The 20,348-nt window shown below is 55.4% G+C and overlaps 3 protein-coding genes across 7 annotated transcripts in view; 1 reads left to right on the plus strand and 2 right to left on the minus strand.

Annotated features, from left to right (window-relative positions):
* Nudt22 (nudix (nucleoside diphosphate linked moiety X)-type motif 22) overlaps nucleotides 1-430 on the minus strand; it is a 3,464-nt gene extending 3,034 nt beyond the window's left edge. Inside the window, exon 1 of one of the 2 annotated variants that reach the window (XM_005384643.2) lies at nucleotides 322-430. The gene's annotated coding sequence lies outside the window, so the exon portion shown is untranslated. Of the gene's footprint in view, nucleotides 1-313 lie in introns of both variants that reach the window. The other variant, XM_013513958.1, reaches the window with a different exon arrangement.
* Trpt1 (tRNA phosphotransferase 1) lies at nucleotides 323-2,866 on the plus strand. Of its 3 annotated transcripts, none has more exons than XM_013513959.1 (7): nucleotides 323-888; nucleotides 1,100-1,181; nucleotides 1,792-1,961; nucleotides 2,052-2,226; nucleotides 2,387-2,443; nucleotides 2,516-2,626; nucleotides 2,721-2,866. In XM_013513959.1, the coding sequence occupies exons 1-7, from the start codon at nucleotides 814-816 to the stop codon at nucleotides 2,825-2,827; spliced, it is 777 nt and encodes a 258-aa protein (XP_013369413.1). In that variant the 5' UTR covers nucleotides 323-813; the 3' UTR covers nucleotides 2,828-2,866. The 3 variants fall into 3 exon arrangements, with proteins under 3 accessions (XP_013369413.1, XP_005384698.1, XP_005384695.1); XM_005384641.2 differs by having other exon boundaries at nucleotides 488-804; XM_005384638.2 differs by having other exon boundaries at nucleotides 489-888; nucleotides 2,739-2,866.
* On the minus strand, nucleotides 2,814-18,980 carry Fermt3 (fermitin family member 3). Of its 2 annotated transcripts, none has more exons than XM_005384637.2 (15): nucleotides 18,842-18,980; nucleotides 18,204-18,377; nucleotides 13,990-14,223; nucleotides 13,729-13,848; nucleotides 13,489-13,657; nucleotides 13,307-13,409; nucleotides 5,812-5,919; nucleotides 5,542-5,676; nucleotides 5,418-5,467; nucleotides 5,216-5,340; nucleotides 4,936-5,042; nucleotides 4,583-4,816; nucleotides 4,131-4,255; nucleotides 3,471-3,612; nucleotides 2,814-3,373 (listed from the first exon to the last, which is right to left on the minus strand). In XM_005384637.2, exons 2-15 carry the CDS (start codon nucleotides 18,361-18,363, stop codon nucleotides 3,194-3,196), a joined length of 1,992 nt encoding a protein of 663 aa, XP_005384694.1. In that variant the 5' UTR covers nucleotides 18,364-18,377; nucleotides 18,842-18,980; the 3' UTR covers nucleotides 2,814-3,193. The 2 variants fall into 2 exon arrangements, with proteins under 2 accessions (XP_005384694.1, XP_013369410.1); XM_013513956.1 differs by having other exon boundaries at nucleotides 18,911-18,932.
* Between the last annotated feature and the right edge of the window lie 1,368 nt (nucleotides 18,981-20,348).

Consider the following 20,348-nt stretch of genomic DNA (forward strand, 5'->3'; position numbering starts at 1 on the left):
TGGTCTTTTTGAGACAGGGTCTCGCTATGCAGTTCAGGCTGGCCTTGAGCTCACTTTGTAGCCCAGGCTGGTCTCGAACTCGCAACGATCCTCCTGCCTCAGCCTCCCGAGTGCTGGGATTACAGGCATGCCCCACCACGCCTGGCTCCTGGGACTTCTAAACATCCCTACCATCCAGAAGTCCTGGGTCCCCCAAATGTTCCTATTCCCCAAACCTAGGGATTCGGCCAACCATCGACACACAGAGAGACCCTTCTGAGGCCGGCAGCCTGGGAGCCTGGAAGCCCCAGCCTCCGCCGGCACCCAAACTCACCCACTCACCCACAAGCTGGGTCCGTACACTCCGTCTCTTCTCCAAGAGTAACCACCCGCTCACTGCTTCTGCGCCTTTTATTTGGCAGAGCCGCCGGCAACCTGGGCTCTCACACTCCGCCCCTTCCCCTGAAGCGGAAGGCCCGCCCCTTTCTTCCGTGCCTTCTCATTGGCTAGTGCAGAAGTGTTGGAGTTCGCTACCGGCCCGAGGCTGCGGGTCCTTCCCCAGGGTCAACCTGCACGCTGTGGCCCACCCGAAGCGCGTGCTCAGCTTCCCTACAGCTGTGGCTGCCAGTGTGACTTTGCAAGTCTCGCCAGGGGGGCCTTCGTTGCCTTGTCTGCAACCCGGCTTTCGAGGGTGGACGCCGAATGTTATGAGCTATGCCTTTGCCACCCAGCTGTCCTGTCCTGAGCCGTTGTAACTTTCCGGGCAGGGTGGGAACCCGAGATCTTTAAATCAGTCTCCACAAGTCGCCCTCCACCCCGCTTCAGGTCTGGAGTATGAAGTCCTTTGGAGGAAGGAGCCGGGAGGCAGCAGGGCCCAAGGGTAGAAGGGCTGCCCGACCCCGGGAGCAGGTTCGCCTCTCCTCACCCTCACCTGCCTGGGGGAAGGCTCGGGGGGAGGGGCTCGGAGGCCTGGCTTCCCGGTAGTGGGGACTCGTGGGTTATTCTGGTCCCAGAGACCACAGAGAGTCCTCTCTCTCTGCAGCAGGTCACTCTGGGCTCGGGGTGGGCAGCAGGGCAGGGTCAATTACGGAGACCCAAGTTACCCCTAGACTCTTTGCAGGACCGAGATGTGCAGCTGTCTAAGGCTCTGTCCTATGCCCTCCGTCACGGGGCCTTGAAGCTGGGGCTTCCCATGGGAGCTGGTAAGTGAAATCTGGGTGGCAGGGAGGAGTGGTTGGAACCCAGGAAGCAATATGAGCCTGTCTGTGCCCCCTGCACTGTGGCTCCCACTCCCGCCCGTGGAGAAGACACAGCAGGCACCTTGCACTGGAGAAGGTCGCAGTCGGGTCTGTCACTGTGGAGGGCACACAGCCACCCAGTTCACCCAATTCTGCCACTCTGGCCCAGTGAAGGCTGGGCCCAGAGCCCCATATCATGTCTACTGGGAGAGGAAACTGTCTAGGCGAGGCCTGGTGATGTCCAGCCAAGTAGCCCTTCGGGTGGTTTCCTGCCAGTCACATGGCCCAGTAGACACCCCAAGGATGGGCACTGAGGGAATCTTGGGGCAAGTGATGTTTACTGAGTATCCACTCTGGGCCAGTACTAAGCACTTTACCTGTGTGAGCCTCCCTGAGGCAGCTTCTCTCCCTGGGTAAAGAAACTGAGGTACAGAAAGGGAAGATTTCCCAGCGGTCACACAGACGAAGCCCATGTGATCTGCAGGCCCAGCCTTTGTTCTGGCTGCCTGTGGCCTCCCGTGAACTATGGGCTGGCCATAGCAAGGTTGGCACCTAAGCGCCTGTCTGCCCGCAGATGGCTTTGTGCCCCTGCACAGCCTCCTGCAGTTGCCCCAGTTCCACAGCTTCTCTGCTGAAGATGTACAGCGTGTGGTGGACACCAATGAGAAGCAGCGGTTCACCCTTCGGCCAGGAGACTCCAGTACTGGCCCCCTCATCCGGGCTAATCAGGGCCACTCCCTGAAGGTGGGTGCCGAGGGGACAGGTGGGAGAGCCAGATGGGACCCCTGTCCACAGAGGAGGTCTCACTGCTGCCTATTCAACCATCCATCTCAGGTGCCTGATTTGGAGCTGGTGCCCCTTGAGACACCACAGGCCCTGCCCCAGGTGCTGGTCCATGGTACATTCTGGAAGCACTGGCCATCCATCCTGCTCAAGGGCCTGTCATGCCAGGGAAGGACACACATTCACTTGGCCCCAGGACTACCTGGGGACCCTGGCGTCATCAGTGGTCAGTTCTACCCACCTATTCCCACCCACTCTAACCTCTCAGGTCCCCCCCAAGGGGCACAGCCTCACACAGCACTGTACCCCTCACCTTAGGACCACTCTGCCCTGGTTTACTAATTGCTCCCAGGTCTCCCATGCCCCACCTCTGGTTGTTCTGGCAGGTATGCGCCCAGATTGTGAGGTGGCTGTGATCATCAATGGACCCCTAGCCCTGGCAGGTGGGTGTTGTCACAGAAGGGACTACCGGGCCCTTTGAGGGGCACGAGTCACATCGCTAGTTCTGTTGGCAGATGGAATCCCCTTCTTCCGCTCTGCCAATGGAGTGATCCTGACTCCAGGAGATGCCAGTGGCTTCCTGCTTCCCAAGTACTTCAAAGAAGCCCTGCAGCTGCAGCCTGCCCGTGAGGACCACAACCCCACATGCCTGTGCCCTCTGCCCCTGCTTCTTTCCCACCCCCAAACCCAGGCTGACTAGATCTCCCTTTCTCTAAGCAGTTCTCATCTTTACCCCAGGAAAACCTCTCTCCTTGGCTGGTGATAAAGAGACGGAGTGTCTGAGTGGCCCCGTGCACAGCCGCAGAAGAAGGATGATCAAACAATAAAATATGTATTTAAAAAAATTAAAAGTAACAAGAAAAGAACTCCAGTTTGAAAGTAGGATTTCTCATCCTTTGCCTACATCTGGTCCTCCTTGTGTGCTCATGGAGCTGTGCCACATACAGGTCAGGCGTGTTGGCCTTGGCCATGCAGACAAGATAAGCAGGCTGTGTATGAGCTCAGGCCCACCCCACCCCCAGCCTGCATGATGGCAGAGCCTGGCCCAGCCAGGGACCTGGTCTGCCAGTGACAGCAGGTGGAAGTGCCCAGCTCAGAGCGTGCCTGGATTTGGGGTGGGGCAGTGAGAGTCCCAGCGGGCACAGGAATGGCTGTGGCTGGTGATGAGTGGGGCATGGGTAGTTACACTGCCCTTAGAAGGCCTCGTGGCCACCTATGAGCTGCAAGAAGAGGTCCTCATCCTGTTCCTCCCCACGGGCCCGCTCCCGAGTTGACAGGAAAATGTAGCCCCCGATATACTCGTGCACGATTCGACAACTGGCAGACACACAGCTAAAGGCCACGTTGATGTGCTCATCAAATTCGATGGCTACCTGTGGGGCGGGCAGTCAGAGGAGCCAGTGGGTGACAGGGATAAGGGCAAAGCCTCCACCATCTGTCCCCTTCCCCCTGCCCTCACGGTGGGCCTACCTGCCGGATGTCCCAGTTGACATTCCACTGGCGCATGTTGCTAAAGCGCCAGGTCTTGACCACGTCGCCCACAGCCAGGTCAATTCGGATCAGTCGGTTGTTGGCGATACCCAGGATTTCATCCTTCTTGCTGCCCTTAAACCTGATTGCAGGGCAGGTGTGTGTGAGCAGGGCCCCACAGTCCACCCAGATAGCGTGATGCGATGTCCAGAGACAGTGTGATGGGGCAGGACAGGGCTGTGCCCACATCCCAGCTCTGTCGCTCGCCTGCTGTGCAACCCTGAGCGACTTGTTCAGATTTCCTAGGGCTTGAGCTTCTCAGCTGGAAAATGGGTGTTATTTGATGGATTCACTTCACAGCACTGAAATGCTAATGATAGTGTGTATATCGTCATCGTCATCCATCACCCTGTCTTGGCAGGCTTGGGAAATGAATAAAGAGGGCCGCCTTCTGTCACGGCCTCTAAGGACGGCCGTGTCCTGAGGAACACTAATGGAGGCCCAGAGGGGGAAGGGTTCGTGCAGAGCCTGGACAGACACTGAGTCTCCTGCTTTCCCAGGTGAGCTCTGCCTCTTGCATCTTCAACAGGCCTGCCTGGGGCGGCGCGTGGGGCAGTGGGCGGCAGGCTGGGGCAGTGGGCGGCAGGCTGGGGCTTTTACCTGACGGTGAAGTAGGAGATGCCAAAATCAGGCAAGGACTGCCAGGCCTGGATGAAACGCAGCTGGGCCTCAGTGAGTGAGAGCTGGGCCACGTTCTGGTGGGCCTCCAGGATCCTTGGGGTGAGCTGTGGGGCCATACTGGTGAGGGGCTGTGGGAGTTCCCCCCCTCAAAGTCCCTGAGACCCCTTCCTGCCCCTGTCAGGGGGACAGGGTGCTGAGCCTGGGAAAGGGCCAATGCCCAGCACAGAGCCACAGAGCCACCAAAGTACAACCTCTCACTGCTTGGTAAATGCAAGCTGAGCCAGGCCCTGAGTGGACAGGAGCCCTAGGATCATGACCCTTTCAGAGGCTTGGGAGAGGGAACAGGTGCCCACACAGTTTTCTTCTGAGAGGCGGGTCAGAGGTACCCAGGAAAATGGTGTGGTCATTCCTACCCTCCACCCTCTCTATACCTGCTTGGCCTTGAACTTCCGCTGGAAGCGAGGGGCAACAAGGCCGTAGGGGTTGAGGGCCTCAGCAGAGGCATCGGGGCCCTGGGTGTGGTTGCCTGAGCCCCCACCGCCTGCCCGCTGCAGGCTGAGGAAGGCCAGGATGGCCTGCACCTCGCTGGCGTAGCTGCTGTCTGCCATGGTGCGGCCCTTCGAGGCCAGCCGGCAGCCGGCCATCCAGTGGGCATACTGCTGCTCCTGGGGGGACAGGGACAGTGGTGAGGAGCCAGCCAGGCTCTGCCCCCACCCCACCTCTGTCCTGAGTGCCACCTTAGCCCTGGCCCCAGCCTTGTCTTGTCCCTGCCAGCCTCACGCACATCCTGGCACCGCAGGTAGATCTCACTCATGCCCTCAGGGGAGGGCACTAGGAGTTTGATGCAGAACTTCTGGCTGGAGACGTTGACATCCGGGACCACCTCACAGCCTGCAGGGATAAGAGGTGGCTGGGGGTCTTGGCGGGGGAGGCCTGCCTGAGAGGGCCCGGTGTGAAAGCCAGCGGAATCAGAACAGCCACCTCCCCAGAGATCACCTTCCCCGGTTCCTAGAGGAAACAGGCGGGTGAGGGGCTCCTGCCAGTCCCTGCTCTTGCTCCCTTACCCTTGAGGTTGAGCTGCTGAATAGGGTCCCCCGGGGCTTCATCCTGGCTCTTGTAGTAGGACAGCGTGGTCTCCTTGAACACCACCCAGTGCTGGCGGTAGCCCTTCAGGGTCAGCTTCCGGGGCCTGAGAGCAAGCAGGGTGTGAATGGCCACCCCCGACACATACCTCCTCCTCCTCCGGATGGGGATGGCCGGACTCACCGGAAGATTCGGAGATGGTCCTTGAGCTCTGGGATGGTGGTGAGGCTGTCCTGGGGGAGGAGAGGAGTCAGGGGGGCCCAGGGCCCCTGAGCCCGGACACTCATCCCAGCCGAGCCCTCCTCACCAGCACATCTGTGGGTGCAGAGCCCTCCAGCTTCACTTCCAGGTTGTTCAGGGCCGCGTCCAGGTCGTCCAGTCCCGGGTCTGTGCTGGCTGCTTGGCCAGCCTCCCCGCTCTGCGACAGCTTGTTGATGTGGTACTGGGGGTGCATGGCCAGGGAGTGCTGAGTCCCACTGCCCAGTGGTGGCCCCAGGCTGAGCATCCCCGGAGATGAGCCCCGCTCCAGAAGGCCTGCCCAGGACCCACACCCCGGCTACCCCTGGCGCCTAGGCACCTGCAGGGCCGCGAACACCATCATCTCCTCCTCGGTGCAGTCAATCTCCTCCAGCAGCAGGTCCCAGCGCGCCTGCTCGTACAGCTGCGTCAGCCGCACCTGGTCTGCCTGCGGTGGGTGGGGAGCTGGCAGCTCAGACGCCAAGGGGCCTGCACAAGCAAGCGGCCTCCTGCGCCCCCTGCCTGGAGTACTGATGCTTGGTGGATGCCTGAGATGGAAGTTGAGCAACCCAAGTCCAGAAAACAAATAGCTCCCCCAGCCAGCACCCTCATTCCCCAGTCAAGGGCCAGGGTGGTGTGAGGAGCCGACCCGAGCAGAAACCTGAAGGGCGACAATGGGAAAAGTGAAGGAAGAGGGTTCCAGCCAGAAGGGTCGGCGGGGGCAAAGGCACAGGAAGGTCCCAGTACCACAGAAGCCACCCTCGGAGGCCCACTGAGACGGAGAGCAAGGCCCAAGAAATTCAGAAATAGCAAATGCTTGAAGACATCCTAGGGCTGGGGATAAAGCTCAGCAGCACAGTGCCTGCCTGGCAAGTGTGAGGTTGTGAGTTCGATTCGATTCCAGGTACCAAAAAAAAAAAAAAAAAACCAAAACCAGACATCCTTTCACAGTGATCCATGCACAGCCATGTTTATAGCTGCACAACTCATAATAGCTAAGTCTTGAAAACAGCCTATCTGCCTATCAACCGAGCAGTGGGTAAAGAAAAAGTGGCATTTACATACAATGGAATATTACTCTGCCATAAAGAAGGATAACCTTGAGTTATTGGTAGGAAAATGGATGCACCCCGAGACCAAAATTTGAAGTGAAATAAATTAGCTTAAATATGACATGGTTTCAATTATATGAGAAACACAAAATATATGTAATTTGTTGAGCAAAATAAAAGATCATAAGATCATAAGAAACAGGGAGATAGATATTTGCAAGTGGGAAATGGACCAAAAGATGGAAGGACCAGGAGAAAGGGGAGAGAAAGGAGAACCAGAAAGATTATGATGTGTTATGTGCATGTATCAACTCCCACAAAGAAAGGAATCAGTATGTATGTGCTACAAACACGTACTCACAAAAAGGAAATAAGAAATGCAAACCCAAGCAAGACACCTGTGATCCTAGCATTTTGTCTGGATTTTTTTGGGGGGGGGGAGGGTACCAGGAATCGAACTTATGACCTCATGCTTGCCAGGCAGGTGCTAATGCCGCTGAGCTATAACTCTGGTCCAATCCTAGCATTCTGGGAGGCTGAAGCAGGGGTATCTCAAGTTGGAGTGCAACCTGAAAAATTTAACAACTTAGCAAGTCCCTGTCACAAATTAAAAAAACAAAGATGCTGGGGATGTAGCTCAGTGCTTCCTGAGCTCAGTTCCTAGTAACACACACATACACACACATGAGAAAATCTAAAAGGGTCAGGCCCCTCCCTAGTAACCTGCAGCAAGGTGACCTATGCTGACACCGAGAAAAACCTGAAACCTTCTCCCTGAGGCTGCTGAGATGGACGGAGCTCTGCAATGGTACCCTGAATGCAACCGGAAGAGCGCCTGGTGTGGAATACCTGGGTGGAGTAGAAGCCGGCACTCAGCAGCGACAGACGACTGGGGGGCCGTCCCTACGTGACACCCAGACGCTGGCAGAGAGTTTCCAGCCCCAGCTGGACCGTGAGAGGGGTCACCACTAAGACACCAAGCAATGAGCAAAACCCTCCAGAGAAGCAGCCCCAGCCCATCCGCATCCCCACCCAGAGCCACCAAGACGCTGCCTGTGCTCACTCGTCGGGGTCTCCGGCCAGCTGCTTAGAGCCTGGCATCCAGGTGGGACTGGACAGCCAGGACTGCCCACAGCTGAGCACGGCTGCTGGTCTGGACTACGGAGACCGAGAGGAATAAGAGAAAACCAGCTCCAAGGAGACAAAGATCCAGGAGAGCAAAAAAGAGAAACAAAACTCCTCAGATATGAACCAAAACCCTTAGAGAACAAATTCTGCACTTAGAAATTGAAACCAGATTTTTTTTTTCTTCAGTATCAGGGATTGAAGCCTTGTACTCAGCTACATCTCAACCTTTTTTATCTCAAGACTGGATCTTGCTAAATTGTTCAGATTGGCTTCAAATTTGGGGAACCTTCCTGCCTCAGCCTCCCAAGTGGCTGGGATTATAGGTGTGTGCCACCATGGCTTTGTTTTATTTTGCCTTGTTTTGTTTTTGGTTTTTTGAGATGGGGTCTCACTGTTTAGTTCAGGCTGGTCTTAAACTTACTATGTAGCCAAGGCTGGTCTCAAACTTGCAGTGATCCTCCTGCTTCAGCCTCCCAAGTGCTGGGATTATAGGTGTGCACCACTATGCTCTGCTCTTGCTTGTTTTTTTTTTGTTTGTTTGTTTTTGTTTTGTCTTTTTGAGACAGGGTCTCAATATGGGGTTCAGACTGGCCTTGAGCTCACTTTGTAGCCCAGGCTGGTCTTGAATTTAGAACAATCCTCCTGCCTCAGCCTCCCAAGTGCTGGGATTACAGGCATGTGCCACCACGCCCGGCTTGCTCTTGCTTGTTTTGAGAGAGGGTCTAGCTATGTTCAGTAGTTCAAACTGGCCTCAAGCCTAGGCGTGGTGGCTCACACCTGTAATCCCAGCACTTGGGAGGCTGAGGCAGGAGGATTGTTGCAAGTTTGAGACCAGCCTGGACTACAAAGTGAGCTCAAGGCCAGCCTGAACTGCATACATAGTGAGACCCTGTCTCAGAAAGACAAAACAAAACAAAAAAACAAATAGAATCAAACTGGCCTCAAATCCCAGAGTGCTGGGATTACAGATGTGCACCACCATACCTGGCAAGATTCTTCCTTCCTTTCTTTTCTTTCTTTTTCTTTCTTTTTCTTTCTTTTTCTTTCTTTCTTTCTTTTTTTTTCTTTTCTCTCTCTCTCTCTCTCTCTCTCTCTCTCTCTCTCTCTCTCTCTCTCTCTCTCTCTCTCTTTCTTTCTTTCTTTTGACAGGGTCTCGCTATAGAGCCCAAGCTGGCCTCCAATTTATGGCTATCCTCCTGCTTCAGCTTCCCAAGTTCTGGGATTACCGGCATGCACTACCATGCCCAACTGAGTTTCATTTTAAAGCTACCAAAAAACATAAATAGAAAATAAGAATTATTGATTGAGTTACATTGAAATTAAACATGCTTGGGGCTGGTGCTGCATGTCTATAATCCCAGCACTCGGGAGGCTGAGGCAGGAGGGTTGCTGCAAGTTTGAGGTTTCTCGCTATGTAGTTCAGGCTGGCCTTGAATTTGCAATCATCCTCCTACCTCAACCTCCTGAGTGCTGGGATTACAGGCATGCACCACCATGCCTGGCTACATCACGAGTGCCTTTATGAGATGTAACAAAAAATGCAGTAAATTCTCCTGCCAAGTGCCATCCAATGGAACAAGAGGCTGATAAAGGCAGGACAGTGTGTCCTCTTATACCCTATTCATCAAACCTGGCAAGGTTCAACTTCTGCTCTTCCCCAAAGACAAAATGACCACGAAAGGTTAATGTTTTGAATTAATTTAAGACATTGAGGCAGTCACAACAACACAACTGAAGACACTCAGGAAAGAGGACTCCCGAACTGCAACAGAAAGTGATAGCTAGTGTAGTGGCACACACCTGTAATCCCAGCTCTCGGGAGGCTGAGGCAGAAGGATCATCATGAGTTTGAGGAGAGCCTGAGCTACATAGTAAGTTCAAGGCCAGCCTGGACTACATGGTGAGATGCTGTCTCAGAGAGAAAGAAAGAGAAAGAAAGTAAAAGAAAGAGGGAGGGGAAGGGAAAACGAAGAAAGCAGAGAAGGGAGGAAAGGAAGAAAGAAGTGGCAGGAATGATGAGATCAGTGTATTTGAAGCAAAGGGAAATATTTGTTTTGGGGAATTAATGACAATGTGTACTAAACTTTTTTATTATTATTTTTCTTTGGTTTTGTTTATTGTTTTATGATCACCAAAAGTGGCATAGTTGGCCCTCTTTATCTGTAGGGTCCTAATGGGAGGATCCAACCATCTATAGATCAAAAATATTTGAAGTGGCCACAGTGGTACACACCTATAATCCAAGCATTCTGGAAGACTGAGGCAGGAGGATAGCAAGTTCAAGGTCAGCCTGGGCAATTGATTGATTGATTGTCTTTTTGAGACAGGGTCTCGCTATGCAGTTCAGGCTGGCCTTGAGCTCACTTTGTAGCCCAGGCTGGTCTTGAACTCACAATGATCCTCCTGCCTCAGCTTCCCAAATGCTGGGATTACAGGCGTGTGCCACCACACCCAGCAGCGTGGGCAATTTAGTGAGACCCTTGTCTCAAAATAAAAAGGGGCTGGGAATATGGCTCAGAGGTACAGGGTCCTGGGTTCAATCCCTAGTACTGAAAGAGAGAGGGAAGAGGGAAGGAGGCAGAAAGGAAGGAGAGAGAGAGACAGAGAGAGAGAGAGAGAGAGAGACAGAGAGAATCCAGAATGGCCAATATTCACTGAGTAGAGTTCCAGAAAGAATGACAGAAAAATGGTGTCAGCTGGAGGAAATGATTAAATAGTTGCATACAGGGCGTCTGTCCAGGTTTCTAAGTTGAAAGGACCAGGCAAGTATACAGGCCAAAGAATGAAGAAAGACCCAGGCTACTCCATTTTACTGAGAAATTTTGGAACATAAAAGGATAAGAAGAAGATTCTAGAAGCTTCTGGTACCTCTACTGCATTGCCAAGAGAAAATAAAAGGGTCACATGGGAGAATGGAAAGAAAAATGACCCCAGACTTCTCAACACCCACCGTGGAATTGAGAAGAAAACAGGAAGATGGCAGGAAGCGTCTCCAACCTAGAATCCGATACCCAGCCAGCGGGGGCAGAATAACGGCCTTTGCCAGCACATGGGCTTCAACATGCTCATGTCCCGCGCACGCTTTAGAGGAAGCTACAGAAGTCTGTGTCCCACCAGAAGGAGGGCGACCCGGGGAGAGAGGAACACGGAGGCCTGGGCGGGTGGTCAATGGACAGCAATGGCCTAGCAGGAACAAGGCCCTGCTTCCAGCCCCTGCACCACAAAAAAAGAAAAGAAAGGGGAACAAGGAACAGGGGCAGAGTCAGGAAACAACTGCAACGCAGAAATTCCCAGGAAAACGGTGAAGGGACGTCCAAGAATGACAGTTACGCTGTAGGTCTGGGTTCCAAAAAGGAAAGACGTGCTGGCATGGTCCCCGCTGTGGAAGGAGCCTACAGTGGGCACCGCCAGGCAGTGTCTGGTGAAGGAGCATTGCCCCTCGCTGAGCAGGCTATGTGGAAGCCACAGTCGCAGGGAGCACCCACACAGCTTTCTGCACACTCTGCTCGAGGGCACAGATAGTCACTTACTAGCAATAAGTGAAACAAAACAGTTTGGGCTGGGAATGTAACTCAGTGGTTGGTTGACCTGTAATTCCAGCCGCTCAGAAGGCTGATGCGAGATTGACAGTTCCAGCTCAGCCTGGGTGAAATAGTGAGACCTTGTCCCAAAACTTTAAAAAAATTTTAGAAAGAGCTGTAGCTCAGTGTGAGGGCCCTGGGTTCGGTTCAATCCCTAGCACTGCCAAAAAAGGAAATAAGGAAATATAAGCATAACTATTCTGGGTTTCCTTAGAATGCTATTTATATGTGCTATTATTTACAGTGATAGTCACATGTTATGTTTTATTTAGTTAGGTTGGGGTTTTTTGATTTCTGGGTTTTTTGGTTTTTTTTTTTTTTTGTCTTTTTGAGACAGGGTCTCCCCATGCAGTTCAGGCTGGCCTTGAGCTCACTTTGTAGCCCAGGCTGGTCTCAAACTCACAACGATCCTCCTGCCTCAGCCTCCCGAGTGCTGGGATTACAGGTGCGGGCCACCATGCCCAGCTTTGTTTGTTTTTTGAGATAGGATCTCATTCTGTCAGGCTGGCCTTGAACTCACATAGATCCTTCTGCCTTAGCCTCCCAAGTGCTGGGTTCGCCATCTCAATGCCAGCACACCTGACAACACTGTTCAATTAGAAAGATACAAAGATATCTGTATATTATGTGGGAAAGGGAGAGAATATGAAACAGCTATGCTATTATCTTTCCTACAGGGTCAGGAGATAAGGTGTAAAATTGCAAAATCAAGCAATAGGAATGCTGGGTGCAGTAGCACACGCTTGTAATCCCAGCACTCAGGCGGATGAGGCAGGAGTATCACTGTGAGTTCGAGACCAGCCTGGGCTACAAAGTGAGCTCAAGGCCAGCCTGAACTGCATAGCGAGACCCTGTCTCAAAAAGACCAAAAAAGAAAGAAAAAGTAAAAAGAAAGCTAATAAGTAAAAGCAAAGGAGATAAAATGGAATCATAAAAGCTACTCAATCCAAGAGGTTGGGGAAGAAGAACTACAAAGTCCCCAGGAAGAGGAGGGGCACAGGGTGTGGAAGGAGCAGAGAGGTCAGCGCAGCAGGAAGGCAGTGGCCAGGACAGAGAAGAGCTCAGGGCTGGGGCAGGCAGGGCCTGTGGTTGGGGCAGGGGAGCCGGCAGTTACAGGAGCCCTTTAGACAGGGCAACAGGACTAAAGGGACGTTTGCAAACATTCATTCCAAGGTTGGGGTGGTCAGGAGAGGAGGCAAGAGAAGAGGCCACAGTGACTGCTTGCTAGGTGCCCACGGGTGGGACGTGGAAAGAACGGGGCACTCTGGGTTTGATTCCAGGCGGCATCGGGTGGGCTGACCTGGGAATGACCTGGAACGGCTGGAGGATGAGGTTTTTGCAGGAATGCAGGGAAGGTGGCAGGGACCCCGAGCAGGCCGGTTGGGGGTTATAAATTGGGGTACTCAAAAAGCATGAGGTGATGTTTGGATCCATGAGATTCACACATTCTGGGAAAAAAGAAGGAGGCCCAGGACGGAGGCCACAGAGAGCGGCAGTGAGAGCCAAGACGCTGGGCAGAGCCCCAGGAGAGCCAGACAGAAGTGTGCGGACCACACATGAGAGAAAGATAGCTCTTCTCACAGGGAAGTGGGCACTGTGTCTGTGTCTCAGTGGCCAAGAAGGTGGGAAGGGACACAGGAAGGATGACATGGACGGCCACCTCTGCAGCAGGTGCACCTCTCCTAGATGGACAGGGACAGATGTCGCCAGGGTAGGTTTGGCCAAGGGGCGAGAGGGGGCCCGGGGCAGCCACAGGAAGCCCGGAACGGGAGGCGGGGTGTGCAGCAAGGGTGCTATAGCTGCGGCAGTGCACAGAAGTAGGGGCAGGCTGGGAGGGCACAGGAGAGATGGCACCGGAGGTGGCAGGAAGAGGGACAGGGCACGAGGGCTGGGCTACAGAGTCTGTCCTCACGTCTGCTTCCCTGTGGGTCCTCCTGCCACCCCTCCAGGGAACGTCCTGGAGCCCAGGCCAGACCCTCTACCCCTGGGGTTCAGACTCTAGCGCCCAGACCCGGGTTCCGGGCCTTCCTGTCTCAAGGTCCCAGCGCCCAGGGCCCCCCTGAGCCCAGCCCACCTTGGGGTCCAAGTCAAAGAAGCTGTAGTATTTGAAGCGCAGCCAGAGCGTGTCCCCAGCCTTGATGCCCTGCTGCATGAGGCACCGGGATGAGTCCAGCCACCTGGGGGTGCAGGAGGCAGAGTCACGGCTGTGCTATGCAGGGTGGAACCGGCGGGTGCCGGGGCAGGGGTGGCACCCACCTGCTGTGCGGCTGGGTCTTGTCGGCCAGGGAGCCGGGCCGCGGCAGGCGCTGCAGCAGCCCAGGGTCCGGCGGCGGCTCAGGCCGGCTGAGCATGCGGAAGCAGGCCTCGGTGTGCGCGCTGTCAGAGAAGTGCGCCGGCATCCCCCGGAACAGCACGGGCGCCACCCCTGGGGGACGGCAGGGTCAGCGGGCCTGTCTGCACCGGGTCTCCTGGGTGCCCTGCCTGGCCCGTGCTCACCGCCAGCCAGGACGACCTTGGTCAGGTCGAACACCTCTTCCTCTGGCTCCTTCTCTTTCTTCTTCTTCTCTTTCTTCTCAGGAGCCCGCAGCAGGGACAGCTCCTCTGGGTGCCGGATACCTGCGGGGAGCTCCCACCGTGACCTCCCGCCTTACTCCTGGGCGCTTGGGCACAGGATGCGCGGCCAGGGGTAACAGCAGCTGGGCCCCGGGAAGAGAGGGCACCTGCCCCTTGCAGAGGCTTTGCAGGTGGGCTACTCACTGAGGAGGCGGCAGATGTCGGCCACGGCCTTGAAGAGAGGCTTGGAGAAGCTGGTGCGCAGGCGCAGTGCGCGACGGTTGGGCAGCCTCAGGGTGACCGGTCGCTGCTGTGGCCCGAAGAAGAGGCGGGCATCTGCCAGGATCCCGTACTTGTCCAGGGTCCAGTGTGTCTGCAGCAGCCACTGCCTTTTCTGCTCCCACCAAATAGCATGGTCTGACCAGTCCTGTTTGCGATCTATGGGGGCCACAGCATATATGTGATGGGGTCAGATATATCTGACCAGTCCTGCTTGCAATCTATGGGGGCCACAGGTTCTTGGTGGACCCTGTCCAGGTCCCCAAGCTGGGGGCAGGACCCACCTTCAAGATGACGGGAATGGTCCTTACATCACTTCCCAGGGATCCCCAACCAGAATCTGTTTGTTTTTGTCTTTTTTGTTTGTTTTTTTCCTGTACCGGGAATCAAACTCATGACCTTGCACTTGCCAGGCAGGTGCTGTGCCACTGAGCTAAATCCCCAGCCCCTGTTTTTGTCATTTTTGAGACAGGGTCTCACTATACAGTTTAGGCTGGCCTTGAGCTCACTTTGTAGCCCAGGCTGGTCTCGAACTTCTCCTATCTCAGCCTCCTGAGTGCTGAGATTATAGATGTGTGCCAGCACGCCTGGCCTCTGTTTGTTTTTGTTTTTTGAGACAGGGTCTCACTTTGTAGTTCAGGTCGGCCTTGAACTCACAGCAATTCTCCTGCCTCAGCCTCTTGATTGCTGGGATTAGAGGCATGTGTCACGATGCCAGACTCCAAACACAGACTCTGAACGTCCCAAGCTTGGTGTCCCCGCCTCCTGCACCTCATCCAGCCCAGGGGGCTCCCTGCACATAGCTGGCTTGTTAAGAGACAGATACTGTACTTTGTCTGTATATCTTTGGGGCTGGGGCTTGGCCAGCTCCAGCCGCAGGCACTCTGTAAACATTTACTGTGAGTCCCTGTGAAACCTTGAACAAGGTGCTTAACCTCCCTGGGCCTGTTTCCTTTTCTTTCCTTCCTTCCTTCCATCCTTCCTTCTTTCCTCCCCTTTTTCCTTCCTTCCTTATTTCTAGCACTGGAATTGAACTAAGGACCTTCATACTGAGCTACATCCCAAGCCTCCTTTTTTTTTTTTTTTGACATAGAGTCTCACTATGTAGTTGAGGCTGGCCTCAAATGCACTGCAATCCTTCTGCCTCGGCCTCCCAGAGTACTAGAATTACAGGTATGCACCACTGTTCCTGGCTGGGCTTTAATTTTCTTGTTTGTGACATATAATAATTATCCTGACTCACAGACACTGACCCACGCCTGCTACTTGGTAAGTGCGGCGTGTTGGTGACATGTATGCACACACAGCCATACATGAGTAAGCATTCAGCTGAAAGTATGAATCCACCACGCATCATCCAGCTGGGAACTGGACACAGCAGTGGATGACCCAGGATCTCTTGCAGGTGGCAGAGGTGAGTTTAGAAGCAAAGCATGACGGGAAGCTGCTCTGGGTGCACTGTCCTTCTGGATGCGCGGAGCCTATGTTTTGGGGGTTCTCCAGGCCCACCTTGGGGGTTGTCTAGCTCCCCATCCCCGCTCACTCCTCCACTCTCCCCACCATCCCTGTGTGCTTCGGCCTGGGAGAAGCCTGTGGCTCTGGTTCACTTCTCCCGGGGTTCACCCCTTCCTTCGGGCATCTGTGCTCCGGGTGCCTCCCACTTCCTCTCTTTCTCTTGACTGTGTTTTCTTCCTGTCCTCTTCTGACTGCTCACTGGACCTGGCCATTCTGAGCCTTTCCCCAGCTGCAGTCAGGACCCTCTTCCTGGAGCACCTCTATTGCAGGGACCCCCACAGCACTGACCTTCACTCCGAGTCCTTCCCTGAGCCCTGGCCAGGCCCTTGTACCTCCCCAGCTAGGTCAGGTCTCCGGCTTCCTATATTCCCGACACCTCTGTTTATCTGGCCCTGTACCCAGCATGTGGACCTCAACTACAGTGGCTCCCGGCCCCAGGCTTTGAGGCGCTCTGCTCAGGCCAGCTCTCGAGGGAGGTGCCCCTCCTCCTGAGCAAGCTCCTCCATGCTGATCTGGGGGCTGTGTGACAGGGACTGTTCTGGAGTCCCAAGCACCATGCTTTTCACCTTGAATCAGTGTCATCCTCTCCTCCCAAATCCCCTTCTCTCCATCTCCCCTGCATGACTTCTGGAAGTCTTGTTCCCTCTCCACAGGACAACTCAGATGGCCTCCTTGGGGCCCCTCTGCCTCTATTCCATCCCCACTGGCTGCCACAGGGCTCAGCTCAAAGGGCCACCACAACTGGGCAGGTGGTGCACGCCTGTAATCCCAGCACTTGGGAGGCTGAGGCAGGAAAATCACTTGAGTTCAAGGCCAGCCTGGGCTACATAATGAGCTCAAGACCAGCCTGAACTAGATAGGAAAACACTATTCCTCCCCCCAACAAAAAAGTCCAACGCAGCATGGCCTCTGCTGCTGAAAACCTTGGGCACTGTTCTTTTTCTGGGTGAGGTCTAGGCTCCTATGTGGAGGCCTTGAGGCCTGTGGGAGCTGCAAGGGGACCCCCAGGCCGGTGCCTTATTATGTCCAGCAGCCTTAACTCAGAGCACCCCCATGCCCCCAGCATCGCTGCCCAACTCCTCCCTACTGTTACCACCTCTCAGGACTCCTCCCCTCTTTTTTTTTTTTTTTTTGAGACAGGGTCTTGCTGTATAGTTCAGGCTGCCCCTGAACTAACTATATAGCCCAGGCTGCCCTTAAACTTGCAGCAATCCTCCTGCCTCAGCCTCCTTAGTGCTGGGATTATAGGTATGTGCCACCATGCCTGGCTTCAGGACTCCTCTTAAGCAGCCTCCCCTAGGAAGCATCCTGTCCAGGGCTCCAGGCCCCCATGGTGGCTTTCCTGTGGCAACTGTCATGGAGCACCAGGCCAGGCAGAAAGGCGCCAGCCACCCCAGCTGGTCATGCACTGGGAGATATCAGCCCCTGTTGGATGCACTCAGGAAGGACTGGGAGTGGGGCAGGCAGGAATAATATCCCACTGCAGGGGCAGAGAGCTGGAGGACCCCTGTGATGTGCTCTGTGGGCAACCTGGTCCTTGGGCCCCCTTTTGTCCTGCCTTCGCCCAGGCCTGTTGGGGCTTTGTCTGACACCCAGTCTCCCCAGGGGAGTGCTCTGTTCTCCACTTCCGCTTTCATAGCCACTTGGGTCCTGTCTTTGGGGGCTCCTTCCCTGCTCGGGCTCTGGGCTGTGCTATCCTGGGGTCTTCTGCCCACAGACATACTGCCCTCCTGGGCTGCACTTGGCGGCTGGCTGGGTCTGAGGAAATCTCCCAGAAGAGGCCCAGGCCCCAGGCTCCCGGCCAAGATTCCTGTGGCCTGCCTTATGGCCCTGGCTATTTGGGTGCTCCTGCTGCTTCTAAGGAAGGGCAGCCTCCATCAGGCAGGCAGGATGATGAGGAGTCCCCATGTCCCTGGCTCTTCATCTCGCTGCCATGACTGAGACCGCACGCTGCTCTGCTGTAACTTCCTGTTGGGGGCAGGGCCTTCCCACCCAGATGGGGCCTGTCACCAGTCTGCTGAGAGCTTCCCCTGGGAGGAAGTGTGGAACGGGGCCTAGGTCACCAGAAGCCCTCAGCTCTCCCTCAGACCTCAGGAACAAATGTGACTTTGGCCTCCGCCCAGGCAAGGCCTCTCCTACCCCAAGAAGTGGGTAAATGGAGGCTAGGTGTGGTGGTAGACATCTGTAATCCCAGTACTCTGGGAGGTTGAGGCAGGAGGATAGAAAGTTTGATCCCAGCTTGAGCAGTTTAGCCACTCAGTAAAATCCTGTCTCAATAAAATTTTAAAAAGGGATGGGGATATAGCTCAGTGTCAAGGCCCTAGGTTCCATCCCCAGTACTACCGCCAACCCCAAACACAAAGTGGGTGAGTGGGGAGGACTGTGGCCATCTGCCGGAGGGGGCTCAGCGGAAGCAGCTGGAGTGGGAGGGAGGGAGGCAGTATGGTGGGAAGGAGGGAGAGGAGGGGAAATGTCTTTTTTGGAACTAAATGATTAAGAGATGCCTGAGTCACTGTGACATGGTTATCGTGAGCTGTGCAGCAGGGCTGGCCCGGAAGTACAGAGGGACAACTGTGGCGGCTGCCTGGGTCTGTGCTGGGGAGGTGGGGGCAGCGGGCACTCACTGATCTCCTCCACGATCTTCAGGAGCACTCCACCAATGTGTGACTCCCCCGTGACTCGGAGAGTGACTGACTCGGCCTCGGGGTCCTCCTCACCCACAAACACCCGCAGCTCCCAGGAAGAGTCGATATAGTCCCCCGTGGCCGTCTTCATCCCCGCCATGGCTGCGGCTGCCTCTGCCGAGAGGGTAAGGGAGGTGAGGTGGGCAGACGCATGGTGCCCCAGGCAGGCGACAGGCAAGGAGCAAGCCAGAGGCCAGCATGGCCAGGGAACAGCAAGATGCAGAGTGCTGGGGTGACCCTCTCACTGTCATGGTGCTTGAGCTGAAGGGACCCTGAGATCACGTTGTCCAGCCCACTCCCACCCTACAGACAAGAAGACTGAGGCAGGGTAAGAGGCTCAGTCAAGAGTACCTTGCTCGGGGGAGGGCTGGGCCCCACTCTAGGCTGCTCTCCCACCTCAGCCAAGACCCTCACCGGCAGGGTGAACCCAGCTACAACCCAAGCACACTAGCTGATTGGAGCCTTTCAGCAGCGGAAGGTGCGAGCTGCTGTGTGGCACGGCAAGAGGGAGGCTGGGCAGATCTGCGGGGGGAGGGGAGAGGAGGAACCTCAGCCTGGTGCCACCGGCTGGAGCTTACCTGGCCCGCCTAAGGCTGGGGTTGTGGGTGGCGGGGAGAGCCAGCCGCTCCTGGCCTCAGGCTACGCACCTGCCGCACTTCCTTGCCTCTGCTCTCTCTTGAGGAGCTTCCCCCAGAGGGCAGCCCTCACCGCCTTATCGCGGGCTGGCCCCTCCCCAGGGCGGGCACTGGGTGCAGGAAGCACACTGCCAGCGAGCAGAAGGCTCCAGTGGGGGCCTGCCTTTGCCCCCAGTGAGCATAGGAAGGAGAGCAGGACTTGTGGACACTGCAGACCCAGCCCCCTCCTCTTAGTTCAAAGCCAAGGAGCCACCGTGTGTGCAGGACAGCCCGCCAGCACAGGACCACCTCCCCAGCCTGTTGTGAGGGGGCCTGGGTCATGAACCAGCACGGACTGCAGGAGCCACAGCCAGGGAAGTGAATGGATGGATCCAGGCCCTTCTGGACCCTGGTAGGTCCAACGAGCCCAAGCCCCACTGTCCCTACCAACCAAAAATCCTGAAGGCCCTGCGGGCAGTAGGTGCTTTCATTCTTCCTGTCCCCAAACACGGCTTCTACTTCCAAATCTGTCAGCCTTAGTGCTACCCAAGTATTCGGTCTGCCCTCCATCCACAGCCTTCCTCCCACCTGCTGGCCTCGGTTCCAACCATGAATCTCTACTCAGTGTGTTTCCCATGTGCCCTAGGGCCACTCTGGCTCAGGTGTCACCCTGGCACATCTCCGGTGGCCCGATACCCCCCTGCCCATTTTTTTTTTTTTTTTTTGGTTTTTTTCCAGTGCCGGGAATCGAACTCACGACCTCACGCTTGCCAGGCCAGCACTGTGCCGCTGAGCTAAATCCCCAGCCCCTCCCCCTGCCCATCTCTGTCCTGGGACTGACACTTCCACAGAGCAGGGCTGAGCACTCACTTCACTGACTCGGCAGAAGGAGGAGCCCAAGTGACAGCAGCAGATGCCCCTGGGGGTGAAGCTATTTAAACTGTGCCACCGAGGGGCAGGCCTTCGGGGATTCCCAGGGGAAAAGCCGGCTTATGCAAAACCAGAGGAACAGAGCATAGCCCTCTGCTAGCCTCAGCTCCTGCCTGCGTGGAAAGGAGCACTCTCGGGACAATTGAGGAAGTTTAACTACTGCCCCAAAGCCTCGCCCGCCCAGGAGGGCGTCAGGAAACACTGCAGCAGCCATGAAGGGTGAGTAAAGCCGAGCCAACAGTGAGTGGGGTTCTAGAAACACCACCCAGTGACTCCACCTAACAGGAAGCAGCGGGTCTCTCTAGGTCAGAGCTCTTCTCACAGTTCCTTTTAGCTCTTAGTTGAATCCAGTATTCTCTGGATCTAGCTGATTTCTGATTTTGAAACTGGAATGTGGAGAGCTAACAGTATGAGGATCAAAGTTGATCTGACACCATTTGTTGAAGGGGTGCTTTCAGGAGGGTCCCCTTCTGCTGCGTAACAGCACCACCTAGTGGTCACCTTTGGCAAGGCCCTGAAATGGGGCATTTACACCTAACCC

The sequence above is a fragment of the Chinchilla lanigera genome, unplaced genomic scaffold (genome assembly GCF_000276665.1).
Source record: "Chinchilla lanigera isolate Chin_1 unplaced genomic scaffold, ChiLan1.0 scaffold00021, whole genome shotgun sequence".
NCBI lineage: Eukaryota > Metazoa > Chordata > Mammalia > Rodentia > Chinchillidae > Chinchilla > Chinchilla lanigera.